General features: G+C 38.0%; 1 protein-coding gene across 1 annotated transcript; it reads right to left on the bottom strand.

The window, feature by feature from the left end:
• Positions 1-1,027: 1,027 nt before the first annotated feature.
• On the bottom strand, positions 1,028-13,419 carry LOC145462666 (serine/threonine-protein kinase NLK-like). Its single transcript, XM_081446242.1, has 14 exons — positions 12,652-13,419; positions 12,438-12,567; positions 12,211-12,266; positions 9,633-9,739; positions 8,838-8,923; positions 7,224-7,286; positions 6,845-6,908; positions 6,532-6,614; positions 6,303-6,410; positions 5,817-5,903; positions 5,122-5,245; positions 4,915-4,989; positions 4,730-4,820; positions 1,028-3,923 (listed from the first exon to the last, which is right to left on the bottom strand). The coding sequence occupies exons 1-14, from the start codon at positions 12,804-12,806 to the stop codon at positions 3,872-3,874; spliced, it is 1,281 nt and encodes a 426-aa protein (XP_081302368.1). The 5' UTR covers positions 12,807-13,419; the 3' UTR covers positions 1,028-3,871.
• Between the last annotated feature and the right edge of the window lie 1,486 nt (positions 13,420-14,905).

Here is a 14,905-nt window from a genome sequence, read left to right as displayed (position 1 = left end):
ATTGCGAGAGTTGCGTGAACCCTGGGGCAGAGTCAATTTAACGTTTCATGCCTGCAGTCTTTCGTAGCCAAAATTGATTAACTTGCGAGTCGCCATGGCCAGGACTGCCTTTCGCAGTATCGACAGTTACCTTACTTTAGCAATGCGAAGAATCCTTACACAAGAATGGAGCAAAACCATTCTCATGTTTACCCCCCTTTATCCTATGGCCAGCTCCGTGAGCGGGCAAGATGAGTCAAATCCTGCGCTGTGATTGGCTACCCGAGCAGGTAAGATGGAGCTATCTTGCCCGCTCGGGACTACCCTCCGTGTCCCGCAAGAAAAAATTCCCCGAAAGCTATCCTTTTTTGACCAAGCTTTTTCGGTCAAGATGACTGGATATTGGCCTCGTTCTTTTTTTTTTGCATGTTTATGGACCTCGACTCCGTCTCGGTCATTAAACACGCAAAAAAGAACTTGGCCAATATCCAGCCATCTTGACCTCACACTTGGTCAATAACCCATATATAATGGCCTATACGGGGAAGCTGGTACCTTTTTCAGGCTTTAAGTAAAAGGGTAGGGATCTCACAATTTGAGGTATATGAGAGCGTAGGGAAATCTGTCACTGTTATTTTAAGTAGCCTTTAATTAAAATATTTCGAACAGACGTACCTTAAGGCTGTATCATTTAATTTATTAGGCACTACATGAAAATGTCAAGAAGACTTCTTTTTTGGTGATTTAGTCATAATACGGGCCAGGTATGAAAGTATGTGAAAGGGGTCCCGTTTTTAAATTGAAGGTATACGAAGGGTGCACCTTTTCTGTCAAAATAATATACTAAGGGCTAAGGGGTTGGCTAAGGGGGTATAGCCTCCCCGTACAGATTATTTTTAAGTGCCCCCTTTCCCCCCACCCCGGGTGTCCACGTGACCAGAGTCAAAGGACAGGAGGCTAAAACTGCCGCCACAGCCCCAGTAAGGGGTTTTAATTGCAAGCTAAGGTAGCTTGCCCTTAACTTAAAACAATACTAAACACAGGCAATAAAATTGACGATTTATTTCTCCTTGATTTCAGCGCAGTTTTCTTTACAATTCATTTGACTGAAGAGTAACAACGGCTAATTACAAAACCGTCCCTGACATTGTGCAGATCGAGAGCTTCTGCACGGCAAAGCTTCTTTTGAAAGCACTTATATGTATAGTATATATATATAAATATTAAATTCGCTTTAGAAAATAAATAAATGCTAAAAAAAAAATATTCAAGTACCCTCCCTTCACCGTTTCAAGGTCCGCTTCTATGCTTTCAGACTTGACATTTGTCCATAGCTGATCTAAACAGACTCCTATCTTTGTGTAAACAAATTTTGTACGAGACCGCTTAAGTGTAAGGTCAAAACCTACTAAGCCACACTTTCCTGTCTACAGAACGAACTTAAAGCAAAAGGAGCCAGTTTCGATTCGCAAGCGCTGCAACGCCTGAAGACTGATCTTCTACTCCACAACAGGGTGAACTTCTTTCAAAATGGAAAACAGAAGAAGAGAGGATAGGCTCTCAGTGAAAAAAATTATCCCCATAAACAACAACAAAAATGTACTGACCATTTCTGTCCATGGGGACGAAAGGTTAAAAAAACTGTCACTTTGTAAACAGATTCCAATGAAGTATCAAAAAATTGACAGAAAAGCTAAGTAAAGAACATAAACTAATCTGTAGACAACATATGGATAATATTTTAACGCCTCAAAAAGGCTCAGCTTATACAAGGTGTCTTAAAAAAGAAAGACTTGTAAGACAGTGAACAATAAAACCCCATTATTTCATTTTTTGAAAAAAAAATGTACCTTTGAAATATTGTGGTATTATGAGATAACAAAGTCACATCATTAGAAGACAGAAATCAACAATACATGTCATTGTCTTACTTAAGATAAAGGTCTAAAATCACTCAGCTTACTGTTAAGCAAATTAAACTGCATATCAGCGATTGAACCACCAGCTACCTCTTGCCTTCAAATAAACTGCTAAACAATAATGCCAACCAGCAACAGCAGACACTTTTGGTTAAGGGGCTATGTCATGGACGGCACAACGCTAGGCTAGAGTTTTCAAGCATATCATTTTTAATCTGTTGCAATCATAATCACTGTCCCTTCTTTGTTTTCTTAACTCATAAGAAATGTCTGCCATGCTGAAAAATACACGTGATATACAGTGACACAGCCCCCTTAAGGTTCTGTATAAGAATTTCTACCATCAAAATATCATTACTTGCCGCCAAGGCATAGCAAAGCCAGGACTGAGCGAAACTTTTAAGAGCTACCTTAATCAAGTAATTTTGATATTATATCTTTCAGCTGGCTTCCACTCTTTCTCACACTGAAGTTAGATGAACCCACCTTTCAAATTTCCCAGCGTTGCCCAGCACCCTTATGAAAACCAGCCTCAACTTGACAAGTTAATTTTTCGGAATTAAAATGCCACACAAAAATGAGTCTGCAAAATTGTGATTAAAAGTGAACTTGCAAAAAGTATCAAAAAATCCTGACTGGATGTACATAAAGTAAGTACTTTTATCGCTGTGTAATTGAAGTTGCTATTTGAGTAACTAGCTCTAACTGAAACAAAAAGGTAAAAACGGTTTGGTAGATTCTTACAAAAACTTCGTATTTTGAAAGGATTTCATATTGTATAAGGAGTCAAAAAGTGACCAGTTAATCCAGAGCTACATTGACGGTAGCAATGTTATGATGGACTAATCAGCGATGAAGAGAAGAGACATGGTCGGTGGCAAATGTAACTACATCAGACAAAATATGACAAAGACATCTACAAGCCTTGATTATAAGCTTCCGAGCAAGAAACTTTGTAAACAGAACATTTATTACACTGGCACACTGATAAAAAAGCTAACTGTTCAAATTTGTGAGCCAGTGTTCTAAACCATTGTTATTTGGAAGCTTGATTCGATTCTTATCTGCCTAGACCTAGTTGTTCAAATGGGTGAATTACATCAACAACTGGATAACATCAACCAATGAACACTGGCACAACCAATCATGCTTTCCGTAGTGGAATGCATTGATGATCCTTTGAACACCTAGGTCTGACTGCTATTGGGCTACTGTAGTTATCTTATCCTGTTATTGAAATGAATCCCAAGTTTGCGCAAAAAATATATATATTCAAAGATTATCCAACTTTGAAAATAATTTGCTAGCAGATAGCTATATACAGCTATAATAATATACACCATGGTTTTTTAAACTTCTTCAGCCCCATTACCAACTGATAAATTCTCCTTAGTGAACTTCGTACATATCTTATATTACCAGTTGAGAGAAAATTATTGTCCCTAACTTTTCACATCCTCCTTTCCATCAATATGGCATTGTTGTTATCTCTTTTCAAGCCATTACATTGATCCCGTTGGATTTGAGACCTACTCATATCATATTAGAATCTTCTCAAATAACAGCTAAAGCTCCTCTAAGACACATCACATCACTTGTTCCAGTTCCAGTTCAAATCTACTTTCACTGAGTAAACAACACATAAACAAGTTCACTGACTTGAGCCATAAAACTACTACAGTCCACTCTGACCACTGAACAAATAAGTTGTAAAAATTTGGTACAACGTCGCATTTGCTACTTATTATTCTTATTGTTAAATTATTACCTCATGAAATAGAGTGAATGAAAATAAAACTGGCTTATTCCTAAAAGGTTTTCTCACCAATCCATTCACCATGCAAAATTTGAGTTTGATCAGCATCTTGCAAGATAAAAACCCACTTCTCTCTTTAGTAAGAACTTTGAGTGTAAAATTAATATGGATACATGGATATAGTTGTAGCAAATAAAAAGGAAAATGACCAGTTGTACTACCACAGTTGTGGAGAGCTTTGCTGTTCAGGCTGAGGTGCTACGCCAGAGCTGCGGAAAAATAACAGCAAGATAATATTAGGAACACCTAAAAATAAAATCATCATGTGATCCAAAGTGTCCAGAAGGCCTACAGACACAGAGGTAATCTGGTCTGAGGTGCAGAGTGTATCACCACTGTGCCTTCATTTACTGTGAGTTTGCAATATCAGGGGTCACGACAGATGACATTTTTTTTTTAGCTTCACTGCTACTTTTGCCCCTTTTTCTACCTTGTGACAGCAGACCTACCAGCTACAAAACTGAACTATGAAATTGCGGTCTTTGCATGAATATTTTATGGGTACATGTAAGGTCTGAAGCTGACATTAAACTAGTCTGCATGCGAGCCAAGTGACTCATTAGGCCAGAGCTCATCCTGGTTTCTGTGGCATGAAGCAACTAGGAGTATTTCTACTCCCTCCTGGATGGGATGCCAGTCCATTGCAGGGTTACCTCCAGCATTAAATCTGCTGGTACCCATAATTTATACACCTGGGTGGTGAGAGGCACTGAGAGTAAAGTATCTTGCTCAGGAACACAACACAACACCCCTGGCCAGAGCTCTAACCCAAACCGCTCAATCCGGAATCAACTGCATTAACCCTGAGGCCATTGCACCTCCCACGACATTAAACTAAAGATACATTAGGGGTTTCATGAACACTTTCAACAGGAGGGCAACTGGTTTTCACAGGTGGGCAGAACTTTCCGAAATGAACTTCTTTATTTGAAAAACTTTTCTCTAGATGGTCAAACCAGGTGGGCAAAATCATCCTCACAGCCAGTCAATTTAACCTAATTAAATCCCTAATTACCTTTGAAAGCTTTTAAAAGAAGGAGATGCTACATTGATACACAAGGGGACAGAATTATGATGGCGGTCTGTGATAAACTTGTAAAGTGACTCTACAAGAAAGAAAGAACAACCAGTCAATGATAAAGTATTTTCTAAACTTAATAAGAGGCAAGCAAAATAATAATCAAAAGTGTTTTAACAAACCTTTCACATGAGAAACCGAGTAAAGACTTGTTTCATAAGAATCGTCAAATTTTGATTGGCAAAGGGGTTCAAAGTCTGCAATTACAAACATACCGAACAGCTATTTAAGACATTAATTTTTTAACTGCTGAAAGGGTTAACATTAATTCATTGACTTTGTGATTTCAGCCACTGTGCATGCATCTTGAAGGTATAGTCACTATATACCTGAAACATACTGCCGTCCAGCTGGTGTTGTGTGACAACACTTGCACATACACGTGTGGAATCTTAACCTTCCTTCATCAAGATAAGGGTGGGATAATGCATCAGTACAAGTAATTCGCTTTTTCTAGAAAGGAAAAAAAAACAAGCTTAGTTGATGTTTGTTTCCTACAGAGGTGACAATACTGTAAAGAAGGCCTTACAAAAGTTTTCCCTCTGAAAGGTAAAATAAACAAAATAACAGACAGATGGACAGACAGACAAGCCAACCAACCAGATAATTTTAGATACCTTCAAATTAAATCAGTAAGTTAGTTTAACAGTATACACAATCACATACAACTAACTTTTCCAAAAAACAACTGAAAAATGTTGAAAGCTAACCAAGTCCATAAACATATTTATACCATTCCCAAGAAAATAAAGCCAATCAGTAAACAGGAAAGCTGTTGTATAATCAACTTATTACACCCACCCTCTATGTGCACTGTGCATAAACCGCATTGACTCTGCGTTGGCCACTGTATTCCAATAGTATGGTATAAAACTGTTAAGCAATACTTTCTCATGGTATGCCATGGAATATCCTACTTGTCACTTGTATTTTCTTGGTATACTCAGTCGCCTAAAGGCTTGTCTGTATGCCAAGAAAAAGTGACTTGAAAGCGTTGTATAACTAGTATGAACCTTGTACTTACAGGGTCAAACACCAACATTCTACAAAGCAAGTGAACAGCCTCATGTGTGGCTTGATTGGACAGATTGTACAATGTAGCAAGGGTAGGCTAAAAGAACAGTCACAATATTTACATCGTCAGTGAACATCTTTATATTTGAATCTAGAGTCAACCGAAATGCGTGCAATTTCACTCTACCTTGTATAAATCTATATCATAACCCCCATAAAACCATTCAAATAATTAATATGCTTTCATGTACAAGTACTTGTTAGTGAAACCCTAGCATGTGGTCAGATACAGAACACTTCTCTGACATACAACAATGTTATAACTTAAAGCCGCTGAACAAAACCTTAGTGTGTGACCATTCAAATGAAAGCTACTTACGTGTAGCAGTACTTTAAAAATGTACTATTGTAAAAGTAAAATTTCAATCTACTTTTCTTAATTCATGCAGTTGATACATGAAACTTGGATGTAAGTAGGGAATATCTCAGAACTTACAGCCTTGTGTCCTTTCTGAAGGATGTATTTAGTAGCTCCCTCACTGGCCCCGGCACGACATAACTCATCCAGACTAGGCGTTCCCAGCAAATTGATGATAAGGTTAAGCTAAAAGTAAGTAAGTAGGCAAGAAAGGAAACAAGTAAGTATTTTTTCCAAAAATATCCAAAATACACTGTACAATACAACACAAAAAAGAATTTGAAGGAGAAGACTGAGAACATTCTACCTGCTGAACTGGACTCTGGGCCTGAAATAGGATCTTCCTACTTAAGAGTTCGGCAAAAATACACCCAACTGACCACACATCCACTGAAATGACAATCAAATACACAGATTAGAATCAAGAACTGGAAAAATATTTAACTTGCATAATTAAGTGTGAACTTGACACGTGTAGGACAGAGAGAACCTGAGTTGCATTAAAAGTGCAAGTATCTAGCTAGTTTAAAGTTCCTCCATCTACACTACTGCATTAGGTTTAATTTTTGTGTGGGCACTGACAGAGGTTTTTTTTTGTGTTGACAAGGTCCAGCACATACCTGCTTGTCCATAGTTTGTAGCTCCAGCTAAAAGCTCGGGTGCTCTGTAATACTGTGTAACAACCTGTTATAAACAAGCCAGTTTAGGTTTAATGCAAAAGACTAAAGAAACCAAACAGGTATACAAAGAACATCTTGGTGTCGCAAATAAATTTAACAATTCAGCCCAGGGTATCGGCAACAACTGGGACATCAATATCAGCAAGAGGCCAAGCCACAACTTGAAAAAGCAATACATCTGACTTCAGTTCAGTTTTCTCAGTTCTCTACAACAGCCACTTTCCTCTGTCCCTAAGGTAGCTGTTGTGAAGCGTGGCTGTATTCCCGAGTAACTTCAAACTATTTACTTTATCACACAGACTGTTGGATTGTTTCTCACCTCTTGTGTCATAATTGCACTCTCATGAGGCTCTTCTAAACGTGCAAGACCAAAATCACAAATCTGTAAAGCAAACACACTGATTATAAATACATGAATGGTGCATGTCTTGAATTATTTCCCCCCAGGAAAAACCCTGTAAGAAAACACATGCTAAAGGAAATACTATACTTCTATTAAACAATTAGTATAAATCTGCCAGCATTGTATCACGAATGCTCTTCTATGATTGGCTATGCTACTCACTATCTATTCTGTGATAGATAGTGAGTAGCATAGCAGTGTGCACTTGTTAACAAAATGATTGCCATTTTTGAAGTGTCTGTGAATTAAGGATTTAGATAAAGTTTTGAGTGACTAGTAGATTTATCCTAAAACAATTAGATTATTCGCTCTCAATTTCTATGTGCGATAGTTGACTCGAGGCTGCACCCTTGTCGACAAACACACGATAGTCTGACAATCTCGAGCTCGTAATCTAATTGTTTATTAGATTAAGAGCTTGAGATTTCTATTGCTATTCGCATAGAAATTGGGAGCGAATAATTGTTTTAAGTATAAATCTACCAGTCATTCAAAACTTTATCTGAATCCTCTTCACAGACACTTTGAAAATGCCAAAAAGCGGCCGTCATTTTGTTAACAAGGGCACACTGCTACCTCACTACCTATCACAGAATAGATAGTGAGTAGTGTAGCCAATCAGAGAATGGCATTTGTGATAGAACACTAGTAGATTTATACTAAAACTTGATAGAAACAAGGGATAAACACAAGCCACTGACTAAAGACAACACCAACATAGAGAATTTTATACCTATCTTGGCATTTAAAATATTGAATGATTTTGCTCTTGTGTTCTCGCACTGATCTTTAAGAGATACATGTAGATGAAATATTTCCTTTGTTTAACTCTGTGGAGTTATAGAAATGGTTGTGAAAGTTTGGGAGAACTCAAAATACTGTGGAAACACTCCCCTTGGCTCATATCCCACAGCATTTCTGTATCTTGCAAACCTTCTCTTGTGTTCCCACAACTCAAAAGAAACAGAAAAGTTTCCATTTCTTCATGTTTCTTACACAAACTAATTTGTAAGAAAGAGCCAAGTAAGACCTTAACCCTTATGTGTAATAACTATGTGGATCCAAAGAAGAGTGTTGGCAACATAGATGCATGAGACTGTGGATTATCAGGTGGCAAAATATTGTGCTAAAAGTCTGCATACGAGGCGAGTGGCCCTTCAGGCCAGAGTTTATCCCGGTTTTTGTAGCATGAAGAGACTTGGAGTATTTCTACTCCCCCCTGGATGGGATCCTACTCCACCCCAGGGTTACCCTCCAACATTAAATTCACAGGTACCCATTTTTACACCTGGGTGGAGAGAGGCACTGCGAGAGTAAACGTCTTGCCCAAGAACACAACACAGTGTCACTGGCCAGGACTTGAACCTAGACCACCTGATCCGTAGTTGAGAGCACTAATCATAAGACCACTGAGCCTCCCATACATGTAGTTATGCTGTTAACCTTATGTTGGTCTTCTTAAGTATCATCACAAGTAAATATGGCATTATATGTACATGTCAAAGTGTGCATTCAATTCTTGTTACTTACCTTTAAAAGACAATTGCTGTTAACTAACAAATTTCCAGGTTTTATGTCTCTATGTAAAATACCAGCAGAATGAAGATATTTAAGTCCTGTAAGAAAAAGGAAAAATAAAGAGTTGCACAGTTATGAAAAGGATATGAGAGTCTTTGTCCATACAACATAATATCATAAAAAATGCACTGTACTATATGAGGCTTGTTACAGTCCAGAGCTTGACGTTACGACCGCTGGAGACGCCAATGCGACCAAATGTTTTTTCACTAGCAACTAACTTTTCACACTTTTCACTGAAATACTTTTGCTGGCGACTAAATCTGAAAACTTAGCGGTAAACTGCCCCCAAGGTTTTTTCCTGAATGTCCAGCCCTGCAGTCCATGGAATAAAATTTTTTAAAGAGCAAAATTTAAATAGAAGCCAGTAATTGTATTGCGTATTTGGCAGTTACTTTTGAGGAGGGATTCTCATTATTGCAATTTTACATAATGTTTTGAAGGTACAAATCATCTTGCCAGAACTTTCCTGGTTTCTATAGCATTGATTTATTTGAAAGTATTTCTTCTCCTCCCTGGATGGGATGCTTGTCCATTGTAAAAGTACCGAATGACTCTGAGGACCTTACACATAGCCAGGACTTGAACCCAGACTGACCGAGAGGAAAACCTGATTGTTTCATTTTCACTTATTTTACAACGGCAAACACTCTTACAGAGCAACATCATCCAGAGCCTTAAATTTCTGCCATGTACTTTTTCTAGTACTGCTACTCAAAGACCACACCAAGAAACAAAAAAACTTACCTCGTAAAATCTGATACAGGAAAACTTTAACATGATCTGAACTAAGTGGTTGTGGGGACACAATAATTTTGTGCAAGTCTGACTGCATTAATTCTGAAACTATATATCTGTTGAATACTGCATCAAGGAAGATTATATGTAAAATAGCTGAAATAATAATGCCTACATATTGCTCGGTACATACGCTTCCTGTTCTATCAATCTTTTTTGACCACTTTGTTTAAAAAAATTACCCAACATTATTAATACTATTTGTCAATGGCAAAATGAAAACCCCCTTGTTTAGAACTGTTTCCTTTAAACTTCACAAGTTAAAATCATAAGAGTGGTAGCTTGTTTTGTTATTCATGGGCAACAGGTTGTAAACAGCTGTTTTCATATATACAACCATTCACCCACTGTATCAATTGTAATTCTTGTTACTGGTCAACACAGATTTTTTTTACTATCATTTGTGAGAATCTGTTGGCAGATCAATAACATACACACTAACTAATGATTTGAGTTAGTCTTGTCACCAGTTTGCTTGAATATGCATTCATATCAAGGAAAACTCAAAGTTTACTGGCACTTGGGAATTCAAGGATTAGCAGAGAAGAAATAGTTACAAACTATACACAATTAACCAGAATTAGTGACTTAATGTGGGACACCAAATCCCCATCTCAAAACACTAATCTGCCCTAGTTTATTTAGACTAAATCACATTTGTTTGTTTTATTCCCAGTTAGACACAGACTTGAAGATGGCTATCAATGGACGAAAAAACTTGTATTCAAGAAAAACTGGTTATTAGTCTCAGCTTGAAAACATTCTCTTTTACACAAAAGCATGAAGTCAATCCTTTCCTGTTAAATAACAATTTAAAAGTCTATTCAAGTCAATTTGCATATATATAAGCTGTGAGAAAAGGAAACTATAGAAAATGCTTTTGTTGGCACTAAGTAACTGCAATACATGTGGCAGGAATTTGTTTTCATTAAAAAGCAATGCATTGCAGTTGTTGTGAACAAATGTCAAATACAGTGCTTGGTTACCCATATCAGCTCTACAAGCTAGCTGTTTCTTTCAGTCTTTACGGTGTGAGCATAATGACAACAACTTAAAGAAAATTATTAGAATTTGCCCAGAAGAACTTTGTCACGTTTGTTAGGTAAAGAACTGTCATGTTACTTTTTCATGAAGAGTGAAAGACCTCATTATAAATATATACTGTAGCAGAAAGAACTTTCAGTTATGATCCAAAAGCTGTAGTTTTTGGTTCTTGGGGTACAATGAAATTTTTTGTCAAACACAAAGAAAAGTGAGACTTTTGTTCTAAAGAAAAAAGAAAAAAAGATATATAAATGAATGATTCCATGGTAACATTGACAGCTACATGTGCCCTTTTAACTGGCAGATTATGCCTTGTGTTATTGAAAATGATAATTACAGCCACAATGAAAAAATGTGAAAAACTTTCCCTGTCATAATCACCGGTATATCCAGCAAGTTTAGTCATTGATTTATTCCTGACAAAGTTAAAAATTTTGGCTGCTAGATAGTGGGGTACAAGTATTTGACATCAATACATCTTAATCGAATATAATGGCTTGCCTTAGAGTAGAGAGCTCAAAATTTATCTCTAATCCTCAAAAACCGAAATATTAAAGTACTTAAAGCGGTCATACTGAAAGAATCTTTGGCCTGAGTATTTTAAAAGCTTCAAGTACAAAAAAAATCCGGTAAACAAGCCACAAACGTCATCCACAGGCGATAAATAAAGGTCATAAATCGATCAACTACGCCAGAAACGCCGATCTAAGAAGTGCGATCCTTTCAGTTCCTACGAAATGAAAAGATATCTCATAGAGGAAGTCATCTATTGTTGTCATGGCTCAAAATACAGATCGACCATTCTACGGACCGGAACTGAACACTGGCGCATAAAGAAAGCCGAACTTGCCAACGCAATTTACCGACAAAGGCCGTCAACGACTTGAGGAAAACACTAATGAAAGATAAGGCTGAGAAAATCGATAGGTTTCACGCATAAATACATCGATATGTTAAATATCACCATTAATAGCGCGCATAATGAAAGAGTCGGCGTCTTGAAACACAAAGCGAAATGTTGGCAAAGCAACAGGTGGGAGACGATAGAAGTGCGATCGTAAAGCCCAAACTCGTACAAAGGGAAAAGTTCAAAATTTTATGCCATACCAAAAACCACAAATATTCGTCTTTTCACTGTGAACGACAACAGCTTTGCATAATCTCTATGGGAGGCCCAAGTTTTCTTTAATTTATTTCTTTATACGATACGAATTGATATTTGTAGCAAGGTTTGAATATTTATAAAACGAAAGCGAACTTCAAGATTTCAATACCCGCTTCCAAATGTATTACCGAACGCAACTTCCCATCTACAGAAGTTGGCGAAACGATAAATTCAAGCGACAGAGAGTCGTCGAGGAATAGCCCCTCCTTGGCCCAAACCTCTCTCTCAAACTGTTTTTCAACATTGTTCAAGATTTTACTTTGTCACGCTACAAAGGTATATACAAAATCGATTCTCTTCCGAAGAAACAAAGGATACATCTCTTGGAAGAAGTCTACATGGCCTGGATGAACGATGTCCAAAGCGGAGAGTACCTAAACGATGAAATAATGATCAAGCGGCAAAAATAAGTTCATGTATCAAACATAAGCTTACGCTGAAAACGACCAGTTTATGTTTGAATAATTATGTATTCAATTCTAATATGAACTCGGCATTCAATGAAATGCCGGCATTTGAAACCAAGAACTAAGAATAAGACTTACGTTGTTATGTTTGAAAAAACACAGCATCTTCAGTTCCCTGTAAGCCCTTTTCGAAGACGTGAGACTTTGAAAAACGTTCGGCATCTTCTTCAAAGCGACCCTCTTTCCATTCCTCGGATCTGTCACAGACCTGATGAGATACGAGGAAATATTGTCAAAAGAAAGCTTCAAAATACGACAAATTCAGCTGCGTTAACAGCCGGAATATACTCACCACACTACGCCGAAAGCTCCATAACCGATAGGTCGATCAGGCTGGGTTTCTTGTTGTGTCTGAGGAGCGTAATGTGAACTGTGGCAGCCCGTCGACGGCTGTTGGGAGTGCGTCGAGGGGAACGCCATGAAAGCCCGGCTCTTGCACACAGCCATCAAAGACGCGATGCTTCGGCCACCCGAGTCATTCTAGTGCCATGGTGTTGACGCCTTAGAAGCGTTGCATGTTCAGCAGCGTGCTGAAAGGGAGAAGGAAAATCACTTAAGAGAGAGAGCGATTTCCTCTTGCATCCCTTGGCTTGGGATCGGTTGACGCAGCTCTTTCTTGGTCGGGTAGTACGCACTGAGTGAGACTGCTGGACTTTCGAACGCACATGTGGCGGTGTGGCAAAGCACTGTTCTGCGCACGCGTCACGCAACACCCTGCAGCGCAAAGCACTCTGGGCGTGCGCTTACGACAACAAACGGTCACGAAAATTATAAAATCACGCGAACTAACACTGCGTCATATATTTGGCTAATTTAACGTTTCTCACGGGAGCTCTGCTGAAAAGCTATCAAAATACCTTAACGCACCAGTTAAAAGGAAAGAAATGTTTTAAAATAATTCTAGTTTGTCCTTGTATTGACTCGTTTTCATTTCGCCAACTTGACCAGGTTGCATGCAGGCAGTTGCGTTGCCCTATTCGCGATTCGTGCGTGAACAAGTTTTGGTCGCTCACGTACCGGTAAATGACATTTTAGACGTCAAGTGATCCTGGGGCGTTTTAGATTGGGCTGTGCTCTCATCATCAAACTTTTCAACTGAGACGCACGCGAGTGATAATCTATAGTTATACTTAAAATGTTCATCGCAATATGTTTACCTTATAAATATCCGCAATAAAAATAGCAAAATTCAATTTTGTGGTCTTTGAATAGAAAAACAAAATCGTCCAACAGAAATTTTGGGGAGTATATCGTAATATATTTTCGTAAATTTACTTCATTGATCATCCGAAAGTTGAGCTTCGCGTATTAACAATTACGCAATCGAAATAAAAGTTACACCACATAGCATGTTGGCAAGTCCTGACAAATAAGCATTCGCTAAAAAAAAAGTAAATTGTGCCAAACAGGACAAAGCCAAGAGCATTTGAGTATTTACAAGCTTGGAGCTTGTTTCAGTCAAGCCTTTCCTCGTATTCTCGTGCGTACAACAGGTGCCATATCCCATCTATTATGACAATAAAAAACCTTAGACTTAGATTTCATAACGATCTGCTAACACAAAGGTCAAATGTGAGGGGATTCTCTGGGGACTATAATATATATTTTTGAACACAAACATTTTCATCAAATGCGGTAAAACTGCCCTTACCTTTTAGTATTTACCGGTTTTCCTCTATTTTGGCTAAATTGATTTTTTGCCACTGTTGTTGTTGTTGTTGTTGTTTCAAAATCGTTGTTTCTATTAACTGTGTTCGGTCGAGCCTTGCGTAGAATGAGTTTTCTTTGGATTGCAAAAGTCTTCTGAGTAAACTGTCTGCCTAACCCCTCATATCACTTATAATGTCACGAATTTCTTAAAACAATCGAGTCTTCCTTTGACTTCCGTGGCACGAAAACAATCCCTCAAGCGGAAAGACGTATATCTTTCCTGCGAGGTGGTTCAAAAGCGGAACACAATGGAATTTTTTTTTTCTTCCGATAAAGCCAGTTCAAAACGTAAATAAGCTTCGTGAAAAGATTTCGTCGTCTTGTTTAGGGCTTCGCCAGCGCAGGAACCCTGTTAGACAAGTGCTTTATTCAACTGAGTTTTGTAACATACACCTACAGATTTCGTGATATGTTATTTAAACTGTTTTCAGTTTAAAGACGGGACAAGCAACACGTGTTGGCTTGAGCATGGAACATATCGTGATGTCAATACAACAAGTTATAGATTTGAGGGTCAAGGTATTTTTAATATCACAAATTCTCTCAACATATCATCTAATTATACGACAACAGAAACATTTTCAAACAATCTATTGTGGAAGTTTGGAATAAATATTCAAGGAAAATGTTGAAATGATTGTATTCTGGTGTCAGACTAAGCTCCCGTGTACCAGATGGTCGTATTCCGTGATAGAAATTGAAGCTTGAGTGATTTGCTTGTGTTAAAATTTCCCGCCCTTGACGCGGGCGAGATATCAACTTTCCGCCATATAATGTCAGTTCATATCATCGGGATGGTTCATTCATCGTTTCGGCGCAAGGTCACACATACTCCT

This window comes from Orbicella franksi, chromosome 12 (assembly GCF_964199315.1).
Source record: "Orbicella franksi chromosome 12, jaOrbFran1.1, whole genome shotgun sequence".
Classification (NCBI taxonomy): domain Eukaryota; kingdom Metazoa; phylum Cnidaria; class Anthozoa; order Scleractinia; family Merulinidae; genus Orbicella; species Orbicella franksi.
The sequence above is the reverse complement of the archived record's forward strand: the minus strand, read 5'-3'. Positions and strand labels throughout refer to the sequence as shown.